This window comes from Amphiprion ocellaris, chromosome 1 (genome assembly GCF_022539595.1).
Source record: "Amphiprion ocellaris isolate individual 3 ecotype Okinawa chromosome 1, ASM2253959v1, whole genome shotgun sequence".
NCBI lineage: Eukaryota > Metazoa > Chordata > Actinopteri > Pomacentridae > Amphiprion > Amphiprion ocellaris.
Genome location: NC_072766.1, coordinates 40795664 through 40819677, shown reverse-complemented (window position 1 = coordinate 40819677; position 24014 = coordinate 40795664). Strand labels below are relative to the sequence as shown.

The window sequence follows — 24014 nt, the reverse complement described above, 5'->3', positions numbered from 1 at the left end:
CTGGTGGACAGTTGTGATAGGTCACCATTAAAACAGCCATAGGCCAAAATACACTGTCAGTCGCAGCGCCACCTGGTGGACATGCTTGGATTCGCCGACCAGCAAGGACACGAGGACCCGAGCAATGCTGCTTGCAGCTTTAATTTTTTTCATTGTAAGTTTGGGATTTTTTTTTTTTTAAAAATCAACATAATATTTTAAATTCCTTTAAATTATTATCAGGATAAGACAAATATCTTTTACTTTTTTCTTTACAGTTTTCCATCAGTCAGATTGTCCTCTTGGTCAGCAGTAACAGCAGCTAAATATCTAGCTTCTACTGCTGAGGAAAAGCTAACATTAGCATGGATTAGCAACCCTGTTACTGTGATTAGAGTAGGGTTAGCAAACAACACAGAAAACATGGAATAAAAATGCTACCACTGATACATACTTACCCCCTATCGAGTGCTACACAACCTGCAGTTCAACCCAAACTAACCAAACAATCCCTGAATTTTTGTCAGGTGACTGTTTGTTGCAGCTGAGTCATTAAAAGCTTTATAGTTGTGACAATGAATGGAGAATTTTTTGTTATTTTACAGAATCTGATTAGAGCAGATGGTTTATTTTTGCAGAATTTTTATATGAGATGTAGGGAAAAAAGCGCTTTTGATGAATTATCACAATCTAAAGCTAGATTAGGTTCAGTAGAACCATTAGAAAGCTAAAAAAATCCAGCCAATATTTCAGTTTTTACAGTTTCCAACTATGATAAATGGGATAAATGGTGTCATTTTGGTGTTTTTTTGTAAAATATAACATGCCTTTCAAACAGGCAGGAATGTTACTTGTCTCCTATCTACTCCTACACATCCTGCAGTTCAGCCACGTTCAGCCAAAAAAAAAATCCCTGAATTTTTGTCAGGTGACAGTTCTTCGCAGCTGAGTCAATTAAAGCTTCATAGTTCTGAAAATAAATGCAGATTTTTTTTGTTTTTAAGAGAATCTCGTTTGAGCAGATGGCTTATTTTTGCAGAATTTTTAAATGAGATGTAGAAAAAAAGTGCTTTGGATGAGTTATCACAATTTAAAGTGAGATTCGGTTGAGTAGAACCGTCAGAAAGCTAAAAAATTTTGCAAATATTTCAGTTTTTACAGTTTCTGATGACAATAAATAGGATAAACGGGGTTGTTTTTGTGATTTTTGTTTAATAAAACATGCCTTTGTAACTGGCAGGCAGGTTTTGGGATCTACACAGTTAAAGAAATGCTGACTTTTTCTCCACAACACACTTCAAAATTGTCTCTTCTTACTCTCTTACATAACCAGAGACTCCACAGCTGAATCATTTCTTGCTAAACTCTTGCTGGTTCTCACAAATCTACTATCTACTCCTACACAGCCTGTAGTTCAGCCAAGTTCAGCTAAAAAAAATCCCTGAATTTTTGTCACGTGACCGTTCATCGCAGCTGAGTCGCTAAAAGCTTCACAGTTGTGACAATAAATGCAGAATTTTTAGCTCTGATGATGTGTAAGCTGAGCCAATCAACAGTTTGATAGTTTATTACCTATTATTGATGAATATGGAGTAGAAAACTGTAAAAAACAAGGTTTGTTTTTCAAAAATTTGAAGCCTAAATGTCCTCTATTTCTGGAACGATCCTGTTAATGTTAGATTTCATTCCTTCTGTGGAGTTGTTTTCATGTACAGTACACAAATTTCGGTTTCCATTATTCAGCAGCTAAGGCTAACACATTATTATAGATGTAAGAACGGTAGGGTCTGCTGAACTGAGAAACGTTTCCTTCATTAATATTGAACAACATCCAGTTGGGTTTACAGCGGGCTGACTGAAAAACGAGCGAGAGGAGTCAACGGGTCGCTTCGGATGGAAGAAACAGTGAAAATCCAAACCTGAAGGTTGCCTTTTATGCTGTCCAGCTCCTTTGAAGTCTTGGAGAGCTGGTGCAGGATGCTGCTCCGCTCGCTGAACACTTCCTTCAGCTTCCTCTCCAGCCCATCGTAGCTTTGTCTGCCAAGAGAGAGAGAGAGAGAGAGAGATTTCAACCATTAAACATGGAGAAAATCCACTCTTTATTGGCACCCTTGGGAGAAAGAGGTGGATTAAAAGCGCCATCATTAAAGCTAAAGGGTAGAGCAGTAGGGGAGAAAACTAATATCTACTCAGCGCAGTCCCTGGAGGAATAAAAGAGAGGAAATAATAATAAAAAAAATACTTCTACTCCTTTCAATCAACCAATTTAGTGAAGGCTCGTTTTACAGAGCTAGGCCTTTTGAGCGGAGGTGTGCCCCCACCTTTCCACCCCGTGTTTCCATTTAAATATTCATGTAGTTCGTCCAATTATTGAGGGAAAAATTCTACAGGGCACATTTGTCAAATCCTGTTTTTCCCTTTTTGCAAAGCTGAACTCTTGAATGGCACTGCAGAGGCGTCGGCGCCGTTTATTACCGGCGAATTTCACTTCACAGCATGTTTTTGCGTGAACTTACAACCACAATAAAGAAATTCTGCTCTCTCCCTTTGAGTGATGTTCGGCACAAAAAGCCGATCCGGCACAAAGCCGAAGTGACCCAACGAGCCGCTTCTGAGGGGATAAAAGCTCACTTCAAAGACCAACCCGGCTCACATGTGGCTTTTGGTGGCTAAGCTAACAACTTAACTTCCCTTTTTTTAGCGATCGGAGATTTAAAAAAAGAGCCACATGTTCGCTCTCGCCGCCTGACACAAATCTAATAACTGAAAATCTATCTTGTATTTAATCTAACATCCTTGTTTACCAACTCAAGGACAGAAGCAGCGGCAAGTCTTCCGGGAGGCGTTTAAAATCGAGTATATCTGAACACTGTTAGCGTGCTAATAAAACAACCCACAGGCTCCAAATTCCTCCCCCAAAGCCCTCAAATTTGATTACTTTGAAAGCCCCTCGAGTCTGTAATTGTTTGTAATAGCAGTCAAAAAAAAAAAAAGAACACATCCACCCTCCTCCTCCTCCTCCAGTCCACACGGCAGAAGAAGCATTTGTTTACGAGAGCCGCCATTTAGTCTCAATAAATGGATGGGAATGGTTTTTTCGTGGCGATGACGGGGTGTTTTTGTTCCCGGACAACAGTGTGATTATCAGGAGACTAATTGAGGTCAGAGAGTAAAATGCCACGATCTGTTTTCTTCTGCAACGAGGCCAGTCCACAAAAACCTCATTTACTCTGAAAGCCACAAAATGAAAGAGTCATAGAGTGGAATTAATTTCACTTAACTCCAACAATATCGCAATTTAAAAGAGGCAAATTAAACTGTGTCAGCTGTGAAGGTCTAAACACAGAAAAGGTGTTTAATCTCATAAATTAAAGATGCTGACCTGTAATTTTATTACATGAAGTCGAGGTTAAAATTTGGGTCATAAAACACATTTTTCCTCACTTTATTCTCATTTTTCACTGCAATATAAAGTCCTGCACCTCCATGGAGGTAGAACAGCCATGAAGAGGGAGAGAAAACTCAGAACTTTCAGTTTTCTGTGCAAGTATGACATCAAATATCATTAAAAAAGAAAATGTTCCTAAATTTTTTTATGCATTTGCAAAAAGTTAAATACTTGGAACCAACATGTATGACATTTTTGCCAATAGATGTTACCAATATTGGAAAAAAGGGTGCTATTGATATTTTATTACTTTATTTTATTATTCATTATCATTTGTTTCCATACTTATCTCCTATCTGCTCCTACAAAGGCTGCAGTTCAACCCAAACCAAACAAAATAATCCCTGAATTTTTGTCAGGTGACCGTTTGTCACAGCTGAGTCACTAAAAGCTCCATGGTTGCAACAGTAAATGCAGAATTATTTGTGTTTTACAGAATATTATCAGAGTAGATAGTTAATTTTTGCAGAATTTTTAAATGAGATGTCAAAAAAAGTGATTTTCATGAATTAACACGATTTAGAGACAGATTTGGTTGAGTAGAACCGTTAGAAAGCTAAAAATATTCAGCAAATATTTCAGTTTTTACAGTTTCTGACTATGATAAATGGGATAAACGGGGTTGTTTTGGTGATTTTTGTATAATAAAACTATTATAACAACATAATAGCAACTATTTGTCGCAGCTAAGTCAATAATAGCTTTACAGAAGTGACAATAAATGCAGAACTTTTAGATTTTTATGAATTCTGGTTAGAGTAAATTATTTTTGGTTAATTTTAAAATAAGACAGTGATTTTGATCACGTATCATGATTCTAAGTTTGTATTTGGTTAAGCAGGATTATTGGAAAGGTAAAAATATATGTAATTTTGGCATTTTTTGAATATAATATGCCTCTGGAGTCTAGAGATTTGAAGAATTGTAAAATTTTCATCCACAACACACTTCAAAATTGTCCCTTCTTACTCTTTTACATAACCAGAGACTCCAACAGCTGAATCATTTCTTGCTAAATACTCGCTGGTTCTCACAAAGCCTCTCATTTTTTATACTCTAATCGCTACAGGAGCATCTCTCTGACCGTTCCTCTATCGCTAAAGTCCAAAAAGAAAAAAAGCAGAAAGCTGTAATGGATGGAGCCGAGCGGCGTCACATTATTCTGAATCCGTGGCTCGGTTTCAGCCTTGGCCGCCTTCCAAAAAACCCTGCACAGCTCGTGTCACAGATCCCAGCAGCAGATCATACACAATAACACATAAATCACTGATAGAAAAGCAGCACCTGGGAAATAAATAAATAACAGCCAGTCCCACACATGACCGGCTACCATATGGCATTGGCGGGAAATTTATTACTGGTTCAAGCGGCGAAGAGGGGGAAGGAGAGGGTGAGAGATCTCCTCACCCGGCTGCCGTATTATTCACTCCACAATGGAGCAGGCCTTTGGGGATCCGAGGAATGAATAAGACCCATAATTTGAGGTCCACTGACACAGAAACATGTATACCAAGAGATTCTTACATGATCTCAGAGTGTTTTTTTCTGCTCGTACCAGCTGCAGGATTGTACCACGACCTCCCAAACAAAGATCCTCTTTTCAAAATCACAATGACGACAACTAGAACGCAAAAAAACCCAACAAAAATAAAGGGTCTTCTGGTGTAGAAATGGCACCACCAGGCACTCTTTTTCTGCAGACTGAAATCAGTCCCAGACTGTCTTCGGGAATCAAACTCCAGAGACCCGAAGGCGCCGTTTATGGAATCGAGATTATGGAGGACAAATATTTCTTTACCCTCGCAGGCCTCTGAGTTATATGATCCCAACCCTGCAAGTGGGAAATAGAGTCGCTGAAGCCACCGAACGCAACAGTCAATATCCCAGCAACGGCTCAATAAAGGAAGCCAAGGCCGAGGCGTCACAGAGAGCTCAATCTGGCCTCCAAATACTCAAAATAGAAGGTAAAAACCATGTGAAGTGCAGCTTTTCTGGAGAAATTTCGATTTTCTACCACTTTACTTGTAGTTTACATGAGCTAATTGACAAAAAAAAGCATGTCGGCTGTTTATACAGATGACGTGGGTGAGTTTAAATCCTAATCTTGTGCCTCCAGTTTCGTCACCAACGAGCCAAAAACAAAATGAATCGTCTGAGATAAAGCACACATCGATTATCTAATACATCAGGCTCCGGGATAAATCAGACATGAAGCAAACGGTCACGACTCGGAGGCAATAAGTTGGATGCTGCAGTAACAGACAGGTGTCGTAAATGAGTTTCTAACTGACGTATCTTTGCTAAAATGGAGAGAGAAAATGGAAGAGAACCTGAAACATGCAGTGAAATGGTCGTATTTTAACCCAAACCTTAATCATGTAATGTTGGTGCATAACCTTAACCAAGCTTCTACCATGTTAAAGTCTTTAATTTTCCTAAACAGAACCATAAATCTAGTGAAAACCGAACGCAAACAATGACAGAAAACTAAGATTTCTGATTTATTGTGGCTCTACGTAGCAACTTGCAAGACTTAAAGGTCCCACTTTTCAGCAAATATTTAAAGTTCCACATGTCCCCACAGTTTATCTTCTCATTTTTCAGTTCAAAACACCATAAATATGGTTTATTTCTCCATATTTCTGTTCTGAACAGGCTAGTTCAGTGTCTGTAGCTGAGCTACTGCCATTGGCTCTGCCCCCTTCAGGAAGAAGACTCTCTCTGCATCTGTGATTGACAGCACAGATTAAAATCAGCTGAAAAGACATCTATCTCTTTGGACACATTTTGAGTCCTCTGAAGAATTTTAGACAGATTTTTAAGTCATTTTGGGCCAGTTTGAGTGCATGAAGACTCTTGAGTTCATTCTTACAGGCAACAGCAAAACATCTGGTGAACTTTGCTCATGGCTCCGACATTTTAGCGTTTTCAAGTCAATGTGGAGAAATATGAAGTTATTTTAAACACATTTTGAATAATTATGTGTGAGTTTAGAGTCCTTTTGGACATATTTTAAGTTATTTTGAACATATTTTGAATCATTTTGAACACACTGATTATTTTTGGAAAAGTTTTGAGTCATTTTGGACAAGATTTAAAGCACAAAGCCCCTTGTTTTCACTCTTGCAGCCAACAGTAGTACAGGAAAATCCATTAGTGTAGAACAATCAGAACCTTGCAGCTGATAGCAGCGGCTTGAACTGAAGGAAATTGTATGAAAATGTGTAAAATGGTGGATAGTTAACGTATTTTCTCTGCTCAGACTTGATGTCTCTGCAGCGCATCCATGTCAGCGCTCAAGGACGAAGGACTGTCTGCTGCATCTGGTTGTAAACTTTGTTGTGTTGCTTTACCCACATCCTTCGTCGTCTTTATTTATTAATCTACATCTTCCTTGTGCTTTGTTATACTTTTATATGGAGGAGATTCATTCCTCTGCCTGCGAGGAAAAGCACTGAGTTCATGCTAATAAGAACAGGAATAATAAAACGGCCTCATGTTTGCAGTAAAACTTAACACGGTGACATTGAGGATATGATCCTCGTTGTGGTAGCAGGTTGAGTAGCCTCACGCCTCCACCCTCCCCGGCTGCTATTTTTGGATCATTTTTGCAGGAGGAGATGGCCGGCGGTTCAGACAAGGACAAATTAAAGGATTCCCCTGGGCGCCGAGCCTTTGGGGGCCTCTGTTATTCTAATGCGCCACCCACGGCCCCGATGCGAGCGCCATCAATCATCCATCTCACCTGTCAGCTGCACACACAATCCCATGACCAGCCAACAATCTGTCATTATTTTTTCTACATAAATGGATGCTTTCTTGGCAACAAAACAACCTGAGAATAACACCATCTCTGCCCTATTTGAAGACTTATTACCAAAAGATTCATTATTCCAGGGTGTTTTAGCAAACGAGGCTCGCCGCTGTCACGTCCGTATCTTCCTTTAACCTTCCTTCATTTATTTTGGATGTTACACACTGAAAAAAAAAAAAACACTGAAAAAAACTGGCACCTCATTGCCTATTTACTGTAGAGCTGCCAGGAGAAGTTTATATGATCTTATTTAACCCCTAAAAACTCCTCTCAGCGTGTCAAACTCACATATTTAAAGCTGTTTTACCATGAAACTGAATGATTCATGCCTTAGCGTGGCGTAAATGCAGCTCCTCCTGTAAAATGCATGAGTTTAAGCACCAGTTCATGAGTGAATCAAACTACCTGCTGCAAACATTATACATTATTATTATTATTATTATTATTATTATTATTATTATTATTATTATTATTATTATTATTATACAGCACTGTATGGGAGTCATTCAGGCCTACATGCTCAAAACAGAAACATAAATAATGACGCAGAAAGCTGCAACCTGCAACCTGCAAGCTGATGGGATTGGTGCTTTAGGTTTGTGATGTAAGAAACCCAGGAAGTCTGAATCTGTGTTTTTGAGGCTGCTGAAGGTGGATTATTTTGCTTATGATGTGTCTTCCAGCATGTTAAAAAAAAAAACAAAAAAAACACCAAATGGGCATAGAATAATTTTTACTGTGAACTAAAATATGTTTAATTTTGAACATTTCTTATTGGAACTTAGTGTTTTAAAAGTCACTGATTTCCTAATAAAATTGCATTTGGAGAACATTTTGAACATTTGAAATTTCTGCTGGGAGAGGCATTAAATCAGCTGGAATGCTTCTGTTTACCACTTCTGTAAAGGTTACCTGCATTAAAAACAACACAACTCAACAAGTAATCATGACATTAATGCTGGAATTTGTGTTGTTTGTGATTTTCTGAGATGTAAAGTGTTTGTATTCAGCATGTTAATTAATATCAGGATGAAATATGATCAGTAATCTGTGGATCTAAGCTGCAGCAGCATGTAGAGTCTCATTCTGCTGCTTTCATTTTTCACTAAGAAGACTGAACAGCAGTCAGATTCTACATTTAAACGTCAGATGTCATTATTGGATGCTCAGCAGCTGCCCTATGTGATGCTCTCGTTACACGAGCATCTGATCAGAGTGGATTTAAAGACTGAGCCGATGTTGGTCGCTGACCGCTGCTTCCAAGAGCTGAGCAAGAAAATGAAAACTCATTCCAGCATAGAGCAGCGCCAGAGCTACGCCTGCTAACACACCCAGAAAACGTCTGCAGGATGAAGCTGGTGTCGGATCTGAGCTGCAGCAGAATGTAGAGCCTCATTCTGCTGTGTTTCTGCTTCCACAGCGAACAGTGAAAAGGGCTTTAAATCCCACACCCAGTGTTAAAAAGATCATAAAAACTCCTGAGCTGAGCTTAAAGAAACTTTTAGGGACCCTGTGCTGGAGCTGAACAGAGAAAATGCCCCCAGCAGGGCGTCCCATGATGTGATTCTACTATTAAAAACACACAATTACCCACAATCAGCAGCACATGAAAAGAAAAAGTTACAGAAATGCTGAAATTTCTGCAAATGTGAGCTGGTAGAGGCATTAAATCAGCTGCAATGCTTCTGTTTGTTGGTTTGATAAAGATTAAAAATAACACAGTTCACCATAAATATAACATTAGTTTGTGTTGTAAGTTTTCTGCTTGTCTGCAGCATGTTTACTGGATACTTGTGAGGCGTTGAAGGTCTCCTCGTTGCTTTGACCTCTATTGACGGAGCAGAATCGGCTTCTCATCACCGATAGTTTCATCAGATCCTCTCAGTGAACAATTAGAGCAGATTTAGTGTCAGACGTCTCCTGACACTCGTGTCATTAATATTCCCGGCCTGTTTACACGACGGCTGGTAAACATGAGTGACTTCTGCTGCAGATGCTGGACGGTGGTCATGCTCTGCTAGAGGAATATATTAATTCAGCGACGGCCTCAGCCTGTCCCCCTTATTACAACTATTTATTTACCCCCTCCTAATGGCATAATTAATCCAGCCTGAAATTGGAAGTACCACATAAACCGCCGTAATCTGCATGACGGCAAATAGACGCCTTTAGTAGTGTTGGTTTCTGCTGCCTTTTTCATTTTAATTAATATCTAACGGCTGACAGTAACAACTTATCTGAGCGTTTAAATGTAGAATCTGACTGCTGTTCAGTCTTCTTAGTGAAAAATGAAAGCAGCAGAATGAGACTCTACATGCTGCTGCAGCTTAGATCCACAGATTACTGATCATATTTCATCCTGATATTAATTAACATGCTGAATACAAACACTTTACATCTCAGAAAATCACAAACAACACAAATTCCAGCATTAATGTCATGGTTACTTGTTGAGTTGTGTTGTTTTTAATGCAGGTAACCTTTACAGAAGTGGTAAACAGAAGCATTCCAGCTGATTTAATGCCTGTCCCAGCAGAAATTTCACTTTTTATTGATCATTTTCTGATATTATACGTTGCTGATGGCATTATTAAGGCTAATTCTGTGTTTGTGACGAGCAGAATCACACCACAGGACGGCGTCTTGGGGATATTTTCACTCTTCAGCTCCACTGCAGGGTCCCTAAAACTTTCATCAAGCATCATTTAGGACTTTTCTAACACTTAGTGTGCAGTTTAATACATTTATTTCTCATCACATGTCTTTTCACTCTTCTCACTGAAAAATAAAAGCCGTAGAATGAGACTCTAAATGCTGCTGCTTCTTAGATCTGCTCTGGTTTTCCACATTTACTTTAATCTCAGCTCATCCACACACAAATTACAGCAAATGTTGCACAATCTGCATCAGCAGAGCTGATTGTGTTCATAGAAAAACATGTGATAATTCTGCAGAAACACCGTCTTATCCTCAGAGATGCTGTGATAACTGATTGTGTTTCTGTATTTTGTGAATGTGAAGCGACAGACTGGATGCAGCAACAGAACATGACTCCTGGACACAAACGGCAAACTAACAACGTGTTGGGAGGAAACTTCAAGGAGTTTTAGAGACTTTACTGACCTGAACTGACCCCAGAAAGCAGAAATTATCTCTCTGGACTGATTAAACATGGAATTATGAGTGATTTAGATGAATAATTAGTAATATTTAGGGTGCAATCATCATCATACATGACCTACATATGAACAATATCAACAAATACTAGCACAGATAATAAAGTCTATCATGTGTTTACAACTGATGACATTTAAATGATACTTTCATCAGAACTTGTCAGTAGTTTATAGCTGTAATTCCCACTAATATCATTATTTAAACATCTGGATGAGCTGCAAATAAAAGCTGCTAAAAACCACAATAACAAAACCTTTGATAACTAATATTAATATGTATAAGAGACTGAGAAAAGTGGAATTTACCACCTTTTAAGACCTCTGAAGGCCTTTTTCTTCAGGAAATGAATAACTTTCAGGGCATTTTAAGGCTATAAGGTGTAAATAGATATGCACACATTTGATTAAATTTAAATGATATTTATATCAGTGCTTCTCTGTGGTCTGAAACAGTAATTCCTACTAATATTATTACTTAATCATCTGGATAAGGTGCTTAAAATAACAAAAAAAAAAACCTTTGATAACTAATGTTAATTCACTTTAGAAGCTAGAAAACAATATTTAAGACGGTTTAAATGTCCTCTGAATGCATTTTGTTTCAGAATTTAATGACTTTTAAGACTTTTAAAGACATCACATGCTCATATCAAGTGTTGAAAATAAAGTTTTTCTTTAGATTTTAGTTTACTGAACAAATTAATCTATGAAGCAAGACCTCATCTGGGGAAAAACTAGTGTGTAACAGTAAAACATACTAATATTATTATTTAAACATCCCAATAAGCTGCAAAAAAGAGGTGCAAAAAGGAATCACAAACACAACCTAAAGATAACTAATGTTTGTGCATAAGAAAGACTAGAAAAAAATGATATTTAGCACATTTTTAACACCTCTAAAGACCTTTTTCTATGGGAAATTAATGACTTTTAGGACATTTTAAGGCTACAAAGTATAGACAGATATGTGTGCATTTAAGGATTTAGATGACATTTACATCAGTACTTCTCAGTTGTTTATGACAATAATTCCTACTATTATCAATGTTTTAATATCCGGATAAGCTGCACAAAAGAGGTAAAAAGAAACCACAAACAAAACCTAAAGATAACTAATGTCTCTGCATGTGAAAGTCTAGAAAAAAATGCTATTTAACACATTTTTAACACTTATAAAGACTTCACAATCACTTTTAAGACTTTTTAAGACACAAAATACCAACAAGAGGCACTAAAATGAAGCACATTATTTAAAAAAATTAATCTATGGAGACCTCCTGCAGTAAAAATACAATTTTATACCCCATTTAGATGTCAATATGGTGTTTGTTTGTTTTTATACATTATTGGTAGTTTAAGAAGCCGCTACCATATTGATGTGTAGAGTAGTTTCACAGTTTTTGATATTGATATTGATATTGATATTATTAACGATGGTCCACAGTCATATCTGGGCCGTTTTAAGGCAGGAAGGAGTAAATTTAATGCAAGAAAACTTCTAATTCTGCAACTAAGATACACAAAAAATGAGCTTTTAGGGGTTAAATTAGTTAAAAATGCCTAATAGAATAAAAAGTCTTGACAAAGCCGAGCAACAAAAATAATAAAGTCTTCAAAATTTTATAAATTAAATAAAAAAGTCTGTCTTATCATGTAACTCACAACAATAATATGAGAACAAGCGGCGGATGCATCTGATGCAAAAATAATTAAGTGCAGAACAATTTGAATTTAAGTATTTTATCATTCAGACAGATGAAATTAAAGCAGCGTAAACCAATTTTACACATGAGCAATAAATGCACATATTATGTATCTCACTTTTTTTCATGAATTATGGGATGCAAATTGAGAGCATGCAGGAAAAAAAGAGAGAAATTTACAGCCTTCTGAATGGAGGATTGTGTCCAGCAGATATATAAATGGGCTTTTCTAAAGTAATAATTTATTCTTTTTCTCGGATTCTCTATAAAACTACAGCGGCGGCAAATTGTGATCTGAAAATGATATAAGATCCCTCCGTTTTCTCATCCTTGAAAAGTGACTCCTTCTAATTTGCTCATTACTTAAGTTATGTAATTTTCCACCGAGTGAGGTTTAAGGCATTGAAATAGAAATACTTAGCATATTAGATGAATAATTCAATGATTACTCGCAGGCATTTTCATGCATAAGTAGATGCCAATTACTTCCCTCGACGTTTAGCGCTCTATCACTCTCCGCCGTGTGCTTGGAAACCATACTGTTCCTGGATTTTGGTGCTTCGTAGCACAAAGAAACTGTAAAAATGATGCATATTCTTGATTGGAAAGGCGCTAAATCACAGCTAAGCAATGTTTAGTGTTGCTCAGTTTTACCTTCAGCCATACATGCTCAGAGAAGATGTTAAAGGTGAAATTATTTATATTTCCCAACAGCAGAATATCGTTTAAAGACATTAAAAACAGCATGCTCTACTTATGAAATGTGTATTTGGAGGGTTTTGACCCTGGAAATGGTGAATTTTATGGACAACAGAACCTGCATTCTTTCCAACAGCCAGCAGGGGACGACTCCTATGTTTGTCTGATTGTATACACATCTATGAGAAAATGATGTACCACTAGTTTGTTTGTCATGCATGAGTAGATGCCTATTAGTTTCCCTTTAGCGCTCTATCACACTCTGAAACAATACTGTTCCTGGATTTTGGTGCGTCGTAGCACAAAGAAACTGTAATAAATGTAAAAAATGATGCATATTCTTGACTAGAAAGGTAGTAAATTGCAGCTAAGCAATGCTTAGTGTTGCTCAGTTTTACCTTCAGCCGTATAGAAAGTAAATCCAGAGTGTGTTTCGTCTATTTTCTGCCTGGATTGAGCTCATCAGACTCTCCGTTGTCATGTACAATCCACATCATTTCCACACTGACATGAAACCCTCTTAGTCAGACTATGCCCTGCATTCAAATTAACCAAGTCGAAGCCAAACCCATTTTTTTATTATTCCTTTGCTAATTCGTTGGTTTTCTATACTGCTGTCATTTGCATAATTCGTAGATTCCACAACGTAGATCTGCTGTTTGTGTGTCTTCCTAGTGACTCATTCCGTCTTCTCCTTCATCCGGGGACCTATATCACACAAATTACAGCTTTTAAAGCATCCGGGAACCTCTTACAGTTGCCAGCTTCAATTAAATCTGGGATTTGAGTGTATCTAATGCAATTCCACCCATCCGTGCTTCTCAGAGCCGTGCGATTCCAGCTTTAGTAATTGCTGTGCTGCGATCGAGCTGGATTAAGTGGGTTTTTTTTTTCTTTTTGTTTACTCTGCCAGATGTCAATGGTGAAAGCGATCCCCGGTGTTCTGGAGAACCCTCACCTCTTCCCTCGGAGGCGTTTAATCCGGCTTTGTTTCCGGTGTTGTCGGAGGGATCGAGAAACATGTTGTTCTACACCAGAGGCGACTATAATCCTGAGTGTTCCTGTCTTTAAATTTGACAAAGCACTAGCGGGAGCAACAGAAGTGGCCGACGTGAGGAAAGTAAAAACAGAAATCCACAATCCCTCGACTCATGTAGTCTAATATATAGTCAAAATGTGCAGTGTAGTAATGACAGAAGATGTTACAGGTGAAATTATTCATATTTCCCAACAGTAGAATGTTGTTTAAAGGCATAAAGACAACATGCTCAATTTAAGAGATGTGTTTCGGCCCCAGAAATGGTGAATTTCAGCCCCAGATTGTATAAAAAAGCTTGATGTAGCCTCTATGTCTAGGCAGCAAAGCCTTAAACCTGCAGTTTTTCAAACAGCCAACAGGGGGCGACTCCTGTGTTTGTTTGATTGTACAGAAGTCTATGAGAAAATTATTGACTTCTCACTTGATCTGCTTCCAAAAGATCCATTTTTCTTGATGAGTTTTTGGTCTCAGATGCTATTTTTAAGACTTTTTAAATAAAATATGGTGTGAAATTAGTAAATTATGGAGTAAAATAGATTATAAACCACCTTGAAATTGACAGGCCACTACCATTTTCCTTTGTGTAGTGTGTATCCCAAGCTTGTTAAGTCAAATTTCTAAAGACTAATGTGACTAAATGTCAAACTCAAGGCTTCAAAATGGTCGTCCACATACCAATGGGTACCGTTACGGTTGGTAAGTAAATCTTTATATACATTTTTAACCCAAAGAACTTGTTATAAATCTCTATTTGTGGCCACAGAAGTTCAGTTTGCCATTACAAACGTTAAACCAACTTGAACATGAACACCTAGTTGGGTAAAACTTGCAGTTATCCAGCTGAGGCCATATAGTCCACATGAAGTAAGTTTCTTCATCTGCCCAAGTCTATGACAGTCGCCACTGTGGATTTTAAAGATGGATGCAGTGTTGCAAACTCGCCTATTGGTTTGTGGACTCCCATTCTGAAACCCTGAGTTTGGAATTTGTCTATTTGTTATGTTAGCGGTAGCAACCTGTAGTCTACATATGAACAATACCAAGAAATACTAGGACTTCTCTGTAGCGTATAACAGTATTTCCTGGTAATATCAGCATTGAAACATCTAGATAAGAAGCACGTAAAACAAAACACAAAGATGAGTAGCGTTAGTGCATATGAGAGATTGTAAAAAGTGGAATTTACCATTTTCTAAGACCAATACAGGCCTTTTTTCTTAAAGAAATCAATGACTTCCACGATTTCTCTACGGCTATAAGGTGCAGATAAGTATGCATACATTTAATGACATTTAGATCAGTACTTTTCCGTAGTACTTGAGAGTATTTCCTGCTAATGAGATCATTTAAACATCTGGATAAGACATACATAAAACAAAACCTGAAGATGACTACTGTTAGTACATATTAGAGACTGTAAAAAATGGAATCTACTATTTTTTAAGACCAATAAAGGCCTTTTTTCTTTTTAGAAATCAACAACTTTTGGAACTTTTCTAAGGCTATAAGGTGCAGATGGGTAATGCTTACATTTAATGACATTCAGATGACATTTTCATCAGTATTTCTCAGTAGGGCATAGCAGTATTTTCTGCTAATATCGTCATTTATACATCTGGATAAGACGCAACTTATTTACAAAAGTGAGCGATACAGCTATGCTATTTCTGTATTTTGAAATATATGTGAAAAAACCAAAAACGATTTTCATTTTTTTCAGTTTATTGCATTTTTAAGCAATTAATTGTCGTATTTAAGACATAAGTCAATACATATTATTAAAACTTGGGATAATATAAGGGTTATATTGATGTAAAGCAAACGAAAATAGTCCAAGAAACTGCACTACAGCATGTAAAGATGTAAGAACATGTCCTGGTGGTCTTGCTGAATGGTCGGTCTTACAGGGTTAATATAGAGGCAGGTGTAAATCCATGAAGGTGGAATACGACTCGCCCTGCTTCCATCTGAGCTGCTCTGTGTCTCGTTTCCTCTCGTCTGACCGATGGCTAAGAAGTTGGAAACTGGCACCGAGCAGGCAGATGCATCTGATTCACATCAAGGCCAATCAGCGGAGCCTCTTCCATACTTCCACGTGTCACTCAGGGAAAACACAAGAGGACGAGTTAAGCCAGGCGGAGGGCCGGCAGGAGGAGGAGAATTTGGAATTGGATGACGGATGTGACTTGATTACTGGTTAACTACCCTGCTGGTGCACCACTCCGCCGTGGATGAGAAACCCGCTGGCGGCTGCATTATCAATTTGGAGTAGGCAAGACTCTATTTGAATCCATTGTTTCACCGACTGACAGTTGCTGAGGCTCCGTCTTTGGCCGAACTCTCAAACTTTCTGGCTGCCGCTCGCCTCCGTGATTTGCCAGCTCTTTAATAAAGCCTCCTCATCAGATTTATTAGCGTTCTGCCGGCGGATTGAAGCACCTGCGCCCAGTTATCACACAGAAACCTGGAGCCGGGGTGATGAAATGCCAAGCGAAGCAAGCAGACAGAAGTCTTTTCTCACAAAACGGCGCCACAGCTCGACAACGAGACGACTGACAAGGAGATTTTGATCAGCTCCAAATACACAAATTCACACAGTGAGACTAAATGTCAACGAGGCGAGGACTCCATTCCAGCCTGGTTGATTCTATGAACCGTGATGTGCAGTCTGCCGTGCACAGACCTGATGTATTCTCTGGTACAACCCAACCAACACAGATATCACACACTTTTTGTTGCCGTTTACTGAGGCAGAATCACAGACAGATCTTCAGACGAGACGCTTTAACAAGACGTGTCAGGGCTGAGGAGCATCTTTTTACATTTTCTGCAGGACTCAAACAGCCATTTAAGCAGATGTGCACTGTAGAAACACACTGAACAGATGTTTTCATGTGTTAAATATGATGCAATGCACACACAGCAGTTGACCAATCATTGGTTTGGCTGATTATCATAAAATATCAGCATTTTTACCATTTGTTGTTGTATTTTTAAACTAATTTCCAACAAAACAAGTACCTTTTAACCCTCCTGTTGTCCTCATTTCCGAGTACCAAAAAATATTGCTTCCTTGTCTGAAAAAAATCCAAAAATTCAGCAAAAAAATTCCCCAAATTTCTGAAAATTTGCAAAACCTTCAGGAAGAAAATTCAAATAATTCCTTATAAGTTTCCCTTAAAAGTTTTATTATTAAAAAAATCCCACAAATTTGGCAAAAAAATTCTTGTAAATATTTTCATAAAATGAGTAAAAATCTTCCAAAAAAATCCTAAAAATATCTAAAGTGATTCCATATATATCAGTAAAACTTCTAATATTGTCTTTAAGTACATTCACATAAAAATCAACCAAAATCCAGTGAGTTTCGCTGGATTTTGGTAGATTTTTTTTTTGCGAATATTTTTCAGAAACATTTTTAACATTTCTTTTTTTCCACCAAAAATGTTCAAAGATTTCCCAAAAATGTTGAAAATGTGGACATCAGAAGTTTTACTGTGAAAATAATTTTTTTCCCACATTTTCAAACTTTAAAACGGGTCAGTTTGACCCGCAGGACGACACAAGGGTTAATATCCTGCACACTGGCTGTGATGCACTGCTTCCTGTCTGTTTTCATCACTGTAGTCTCAATAAATGTCCCACCAACACTGTAAAAAATAATCCAAGAGACCACGAATTAAATGCATGACTGCAAGAAAAAGAAAATTTTACCGGGAAGCAAACATCCCTAAATCTGCCTTTAAATCACAGCAAAATCCATCAAAGTGCCAAACTAACAATGGAATAGTCGCTGTTAAACGTGCAAAGGTTGGGTTGACATGATAATAATGCATCAATGTAATATTATGTGTAATTTAAACTCAAATTCTTGCATTAGTACATGCAAAAACTACATGCAAGGTGATGAAAGTGGCTCGATAACTACATTTGTCATCACCTTAAGGTTCAGAATTTAAAGTTTCCTCCCTTACTGACATTGGAGCAACATCATTTTTTAAATTTGTCAACGGAAAATCTTTTAAGATCACCTTTACCTCCAAAAATCGCAATTTTCCAAGACCTATAAGTCATGTTACTGATGCAAACGTCACCAAATCTGCCTTGAAATCATCAGCAAAATCCATCAGCAGTGCCAAACTAACAGTGGAATAATATGCATTATACGTGCAACAACAATAATGTTGCATCAATATAATATTACGTGTAATTTAAGCTTAAATTCTGACACTCATGGAATAAAAACTACAATCAAGTTGAGGTAACTGAAGAATCTGGCCATTTTTCAAGACCCATAAGTCATATTACTGATGCAAACGTCACCAAATCTGCCTTAAAAGCCATCAAAAATGCCAAACTAACAATGGAATAATACGCATTAACCCTGCAACCAATATCGATTTGGCGATTATCATAAAATATCAGCGTTATTTTTCCATTTTTCTGACATTTTTAATTAATTTCCAGTTAAATCTAAAGAAATGTTATTCCTAATCTGGTATTTTAACATTATAAACTGCTTTTTACTCTTTCTAGTTGGCTTGTGAACACCACATACGTTATTATCTGGTTATTTGTGCTCTGTAAACCTGCCTGAGTTGGCTCAAGAGTAAAAAGCATCAAATTATATCCAAAAATGTGATGATTTTCAAGAAATCTCTCTCCGTACGACATGTGTACTCTTCGCTTTATCACTTAATTGAGGATTCTGTGTCAAATCCGCTGCTGAGGTCATGTAAAAAAAGCGTGTTGCAGCTTGTAACGGTGCAGAGAATCACCGTCCTGGACGAGTGTGTGGGCTGCTGCTCTGCCTGAGGAAAACAGCAACAACATCAGAGACAACATACCCAAACAAACATCCACCAGAGACGCCGCCGCTTTCCTGGGCTTATAAACTGCACATTTAATAAGATTTGTGAGAGAGAGGGCTGTGTGGTAGGTAGGCTTTTGGGAAAGGCGCGAGGTTAAAACATCTTTTTTAATAACGGTGAGCCAGAACCCGTCCAGGCTGGGATGCATGTGGGTGTTTTCACACCGTGGCTCAGTCCCAGCTCAATACAGCACAACTGGCAGATATGTGTCTTTTATATGTGCTTAAGTCCTTTTTTTTTACAGTAGATGCAGAGCTGCAGATACATGTTTAGATGTTTTCTGTGAAATGGAGCGACTCTCAGGACATAAAGTGGTCAAAATGGCAGCAGCAGAGATTTCCTGACGTTATATTTTCCATTATGGGTCAGTTTCTGAAAACACAACCATTATCTGAGTGGAAAGTGGCTTTTATTTGACTCCTCTAGCTAGTATCACTTTATAGCATGGACTCAAACCCTGATTGCATTTTTCAGACTTAAAATTGACTATATTTATGATATTGCACCTCAGGCAGGTTTCCTGAGCACAAATAACCAAATAATACTGTATACACTTTTTGCAAAACAGTTATAATGTTAAAATTCCAGATCAGGAATTAAATAATTTGGATTTTAGTGCTTTTGTTGCATTGCTGCTATCACTGCTTCAATGCATTATCAGTGGATTTGGCTCAGAATCCTCAAATACCAGCTAAAGCAGCATTTACAGATGTTTCACAGAGAGATTTCTCAAAAAACATAACATTTTTGCAAATAATTCAATGTTTTTTGCACATAGCTATGATCTTGAGTCAGGTTAGGCAGCTTTTCTGAGCACAAATAACCAGATAATAGTGTCTATAGCGTTTAAAAGCCACCAGAATGAATTCAAAGCAGTTCATGATGTTATAATTCTAGATTAGGAATAAAACAGTTCAGATTCCAGTGCTTCTGTTGCTCTGCTGCTACCACTGCTTCAATACATAATGAATGGAAAGCGTAATGAAGCAATTAGAACAAGACGACTACAACTGCGGCGGGATCGGCACATTAAACTCTTGACAAAACGTTGACAGAGGTTCATCAGATATTTGCCTGCTGTGAGGAGAAAAAAAATCTATTTCACACAAGAAGAAAAAAGGAAAACACGCTTCTATTGATATAAAGAAAAACCAGACTGTAAACAGGCTTTTAGCCGCAGTAGTTAGTCCTAAAGCCGGATGTCAGAGGATCAGACAGAGCTCAGGTGATGGAAGGGATGATGACAGAGCTTTCAGAGCGGTTTGAAGTGTCTTTAATGCACAGCCATTCATGTGTCCTTTGCAGGGACTTGGAGGGGGATGTTCTGTTGACACCTGTTAACACCAAAGGGCTGCGAATCAAAGTGTTGTTGCAGGAAAGAAGAAAAAAGGAGAACATTTTGTTTTGTTAATGCACTGATTTACAGGAAAGCTTTTAACCGGAGAGCACTCATACAGATGGTGGCTGCTATTCCTACAACCACAACAATACCATGGAAAACATTGACATAATCTCATTTCAACGTCCACAGCGGCTCCTTTCTAAGGTGTTCGGCTTCATTCGGTGCAGACAGAAAGACGTCAGGCTGTGATTAAAGCGCTGAGCGACCAGGACGAGGTCCTGTTTGATGAGCGAGATGACAGATGCTGATACAAGCGTTCAGGTCAGAAGGACAACCTTGATTTAGACGCATAAACAACGGCAACAGATCTCCTCCACCGGCAACGGTCGACATTCACCGGGACGCAAACGTCACCCAGTCTGCCTCTAAATCATCAGCAAAGTCCATCAGAAATGCCAAACTAATGGTGGAATAATATGCATTAAGCATGCAGCAACAATAATGTTGCATCAGTGTCATATTACATGTAATTTAAACTCAAATTCCTGCATTCCTAAAGTAAAAATTACATTCAGGTTGAGGTAATTTGTAGAATTTGGCCAATTTCCACGACCTATAAGTCATATTACTGATGCAAACGACACCAAATCTGCCTTTAAATCATCAGCAAAGTCCATCAAAAATTTAAAAAACTAAAGGTGGAATAATAGGCGTTAAACATGAAATAACAATAATGTTGCATCAATATAATATTATGTGTAATTTAAACTCAAATCCCTGCATTTGTACATTAAAAACTGAATTCAAGTTGATGAAACTGGCTCGATAACTACTCATTTGTCATCACCTTGAGTTCAGGATTTCACATCTTCTAACTTACTAACATTGGAGTAACATTTGTTTTTTTGTTTTTTTTAATTTTCCAATTTGTAAACTTTTATGATCTCCTCCACCTTCGATAATCACCATTTTCCAGGATCCATAAGTCATATTACTGATGCAAACGTCACAAAATCTGCCTTTAAATCACAGCAAAATCCATCAAAAGTGCCAAACTAACAATGGAATAATATGTGTTAAATGTGCAACCAATATTTGGTGATTATCGTAAAATATCAGCATTTTGAACATTTTCCCTACATTTTGAACTAATTTCCAATTAAACAAGTTCACTTCAACGTGCCCTTCTTTGGTGCTGATGTAGCTGCTTCTTCCTATCTGTGTTCTTCATGAATTTGCCAACTTTACAAATGTGCAAACTTGTGTTCATATTTATGTTAAGTAAGTACACAACACTTAAAAAATCCTTTTAAGATCACCTCCACCTCCTTCAATCTCCATTTTCCAAGTCACTGAGATACAAATGTCACTGAATCTGCCTTAAAATCATCAGCAAAATCCATCAAAAGAGCCCAACTAACGGTGGATTTATAGGCATTAAACGTGTTGCTATATTACACGCAGGATTCAGAGATTCTCTCCTTAATCTGCATGGATTTCATATCAAATTTATAATTACATTTATTAGCATATTAAGTACTAATCTGTAGCCCATTTACGCTGCTTTTCATGAACTCTGCCACGTTGCGCTGCGCCGATAGAGGAATTATCTATCGAGCCCACAAAATAGCAGCAATGTGAAAAGGAAGGAAGGTTAATGGAGGTCTTCAGGCCTCGCTTGATAAGAATGAATGTGGGCAGCCGTGGCCTCGCTCAAAAGAAGACCACTTCTCAACTCCAGACACACTCAGATAATTATCCAGTCAGAAGACAGTGGAGCTTCTTACAGTAGCAGGCTGTAAATCCATTACTTTATGAGCTGGAATAAGAACAAACCGCCACACATCTGGTTTGAGACGAAACCATCTGAGGACAAACAGCATTTCATAGAGACGCTTAATACTATTTTATACGGCATTCAGGCGAAATGGACCGAAATATTCCACCAAAATAAACACAAGCAATTTGGGTCAAACTAAATTCATTCAGAGAAAATAAAAACCCGGGTTTGTGGTTTTTCTTTCTTGGGTTTCTTATTTTTTCCCCTGCATTCGATGGAATACTGCTGAGAGAAAGCTGCAAAATCAATAAATGATATACACTTTAAAACACAAATCCAACAGTTACACAACCACATTTCTATTTAGTTTTGCAGTTGCACTTCATTTATATACAGTATCTATAAAAAACTAAACATATATGGCTAACTAGGCCCAAATATTCAACCATACAGGCAATTTAGGTCAAAGTAAATTCATACAGCGTGCCTAAAAACACATTTTTTGAGTTTTGGGCACCTGTTTTAATGCAGAAACAACCAGCAGTTATTTATATGGCAATTAGAGGGTACCTCTTGTATACAACGTCCAAGGAAAATTCAATATACGAGCTAAATTGACCTAAATATTCCACCTAGTGCCTCATTTTCATTTGGAATCCAAAAGAAAAATGAAATGTAGAGGGTTAAATGGATCTAAACAGGTATTTAAGGTCAAAGAAAAGTCATTCAGAGCAAATTAATACCCAGTTTTGTGGGTTTTGTTTATGTGGCTCCGTCTTCTTATTCTTATTATTTTAGTTTCCTGCATTTGATGTAATACTGCTGAGAGGAAGCTGCCTCTTTCCAGAGCAAAATCAATAATGAAATACATTTTAAAACACAAATCCAACAGTTACACAACCACATTTCTACCTGCCTTTGTATTTGCACAACTCAGCTGCTATATATTGTGCAGCTGCACCTCGTTTTTATATGGAATCTAGAAAATAAATTAAACATACAGCACTAAATAGGCCCAGATACTCAACTAAAACAGGCAGTTTGGGTTTAAATTCATTTGGCATTAATGGAAACCTAGTTTTGTGTTTTTTTCAGCCAGAAACAGTAGCTAAGAACACTTTCTACTGGCACAACTATTCATGTGGCAATTAATCATGTTCCAAGAAAAATTCAATATACCGGCTAAATGGACCCAAATGTTCCCTCTAGTACCGCATTTACATTTGGAATCCAGAAAAAAAGAAATATAGAGGGCTAAATGGACCTCAACAGGTATTTAGGGTCAAACTAAATGCACTCAGAGTCAATAAAAACAGTGTTGTGGGTTTTGCTTGTATAAATGCCTAATTATTCTTCTGTTTCTTATTGTTTTTTTCCAGGAAAGCCTTCTACCTAAAGGAACCTGCACAGACGTTCAATTTTTGAGGCAGGAACAGTAGTGAAGTACACTTTGAAATAAAAAAAGCCAATGGTTACACAACATTTCCACCTGTCTTTGTATTGGCACAAGTCAGCTGCTGTTTATTGTGCAGTTTTAGTGAAAGAGTCACTCAAACAGGTTGTTTCTGTGTAGAAATATGAAACACAGAGGGCTAAATGGACCTAAATATTCCACTAAAACAGCCAATTTCGGTCAAAGAGAATCCATTCAGAGGAAATAAAACCTCAGTTTTGTGGGTTTTGTTTATGCAAATCCCTTTCTGTCTTTCTGGAGCAGATTTACCAGCGTTTGGTGAAGCACCGCTGAAAGGAAGCTGTGTAGACTTACTAGTTTTTAGACAGAAACACCAATTTCAACACTGAAAATGCCGTCACCATGTGTTTATATGGCATCCAGAGGGAAAAAAGAAACACAGAGGGCTAAATGGATCCAAATATTCTACTGAAACAAGTGATTCACATACACATACTACTGTAAGGAAGTTGTGTAGATCTGCTGGTTTTTATGTGTAACAGTAATGAAGCACACTTTAAAATCCAAATCCAATACTTACACATTTAGGCACTGAAAAAGGAGTCACCTCATTTATATGTGGCATCCAGAAAAAAATGTAAAACATAAAGGAATAAATAAACATGAATATTGTATGAAAACAGGTAATTTGGGTTCAATTCAGAGTAAATAAAAACCCACATTGGTGGTATTTGTTTATGCAAATCCTT

The 24014-nt window shown here is 37.7% G+C and overlaps 1 protein-coding gene across 2 annotated transcripts in view; it reads right to left on the bottom strand.

Annotated features, from left to right (window-relative positions):
• The window catches only part of luzp2 (leucine zipper protein 2), a 241349-nt gene that overhangs the window by 111812 nt on the left and 105523 nt on the right, over nt 1-24014 (bottom strand). For both annotated transcript variants that reach the window (XM_055009732.1, XM_055009731.1), the window contains exon 2: nt 1899-2016. In XM_055009732.1, the coding sequence (XP_054865707.1) occupies nt 1899-2016 (118 nt within the window). The remainder of the gene's footprint in view (nt 1-1898; nt 2017-24014) is intronic.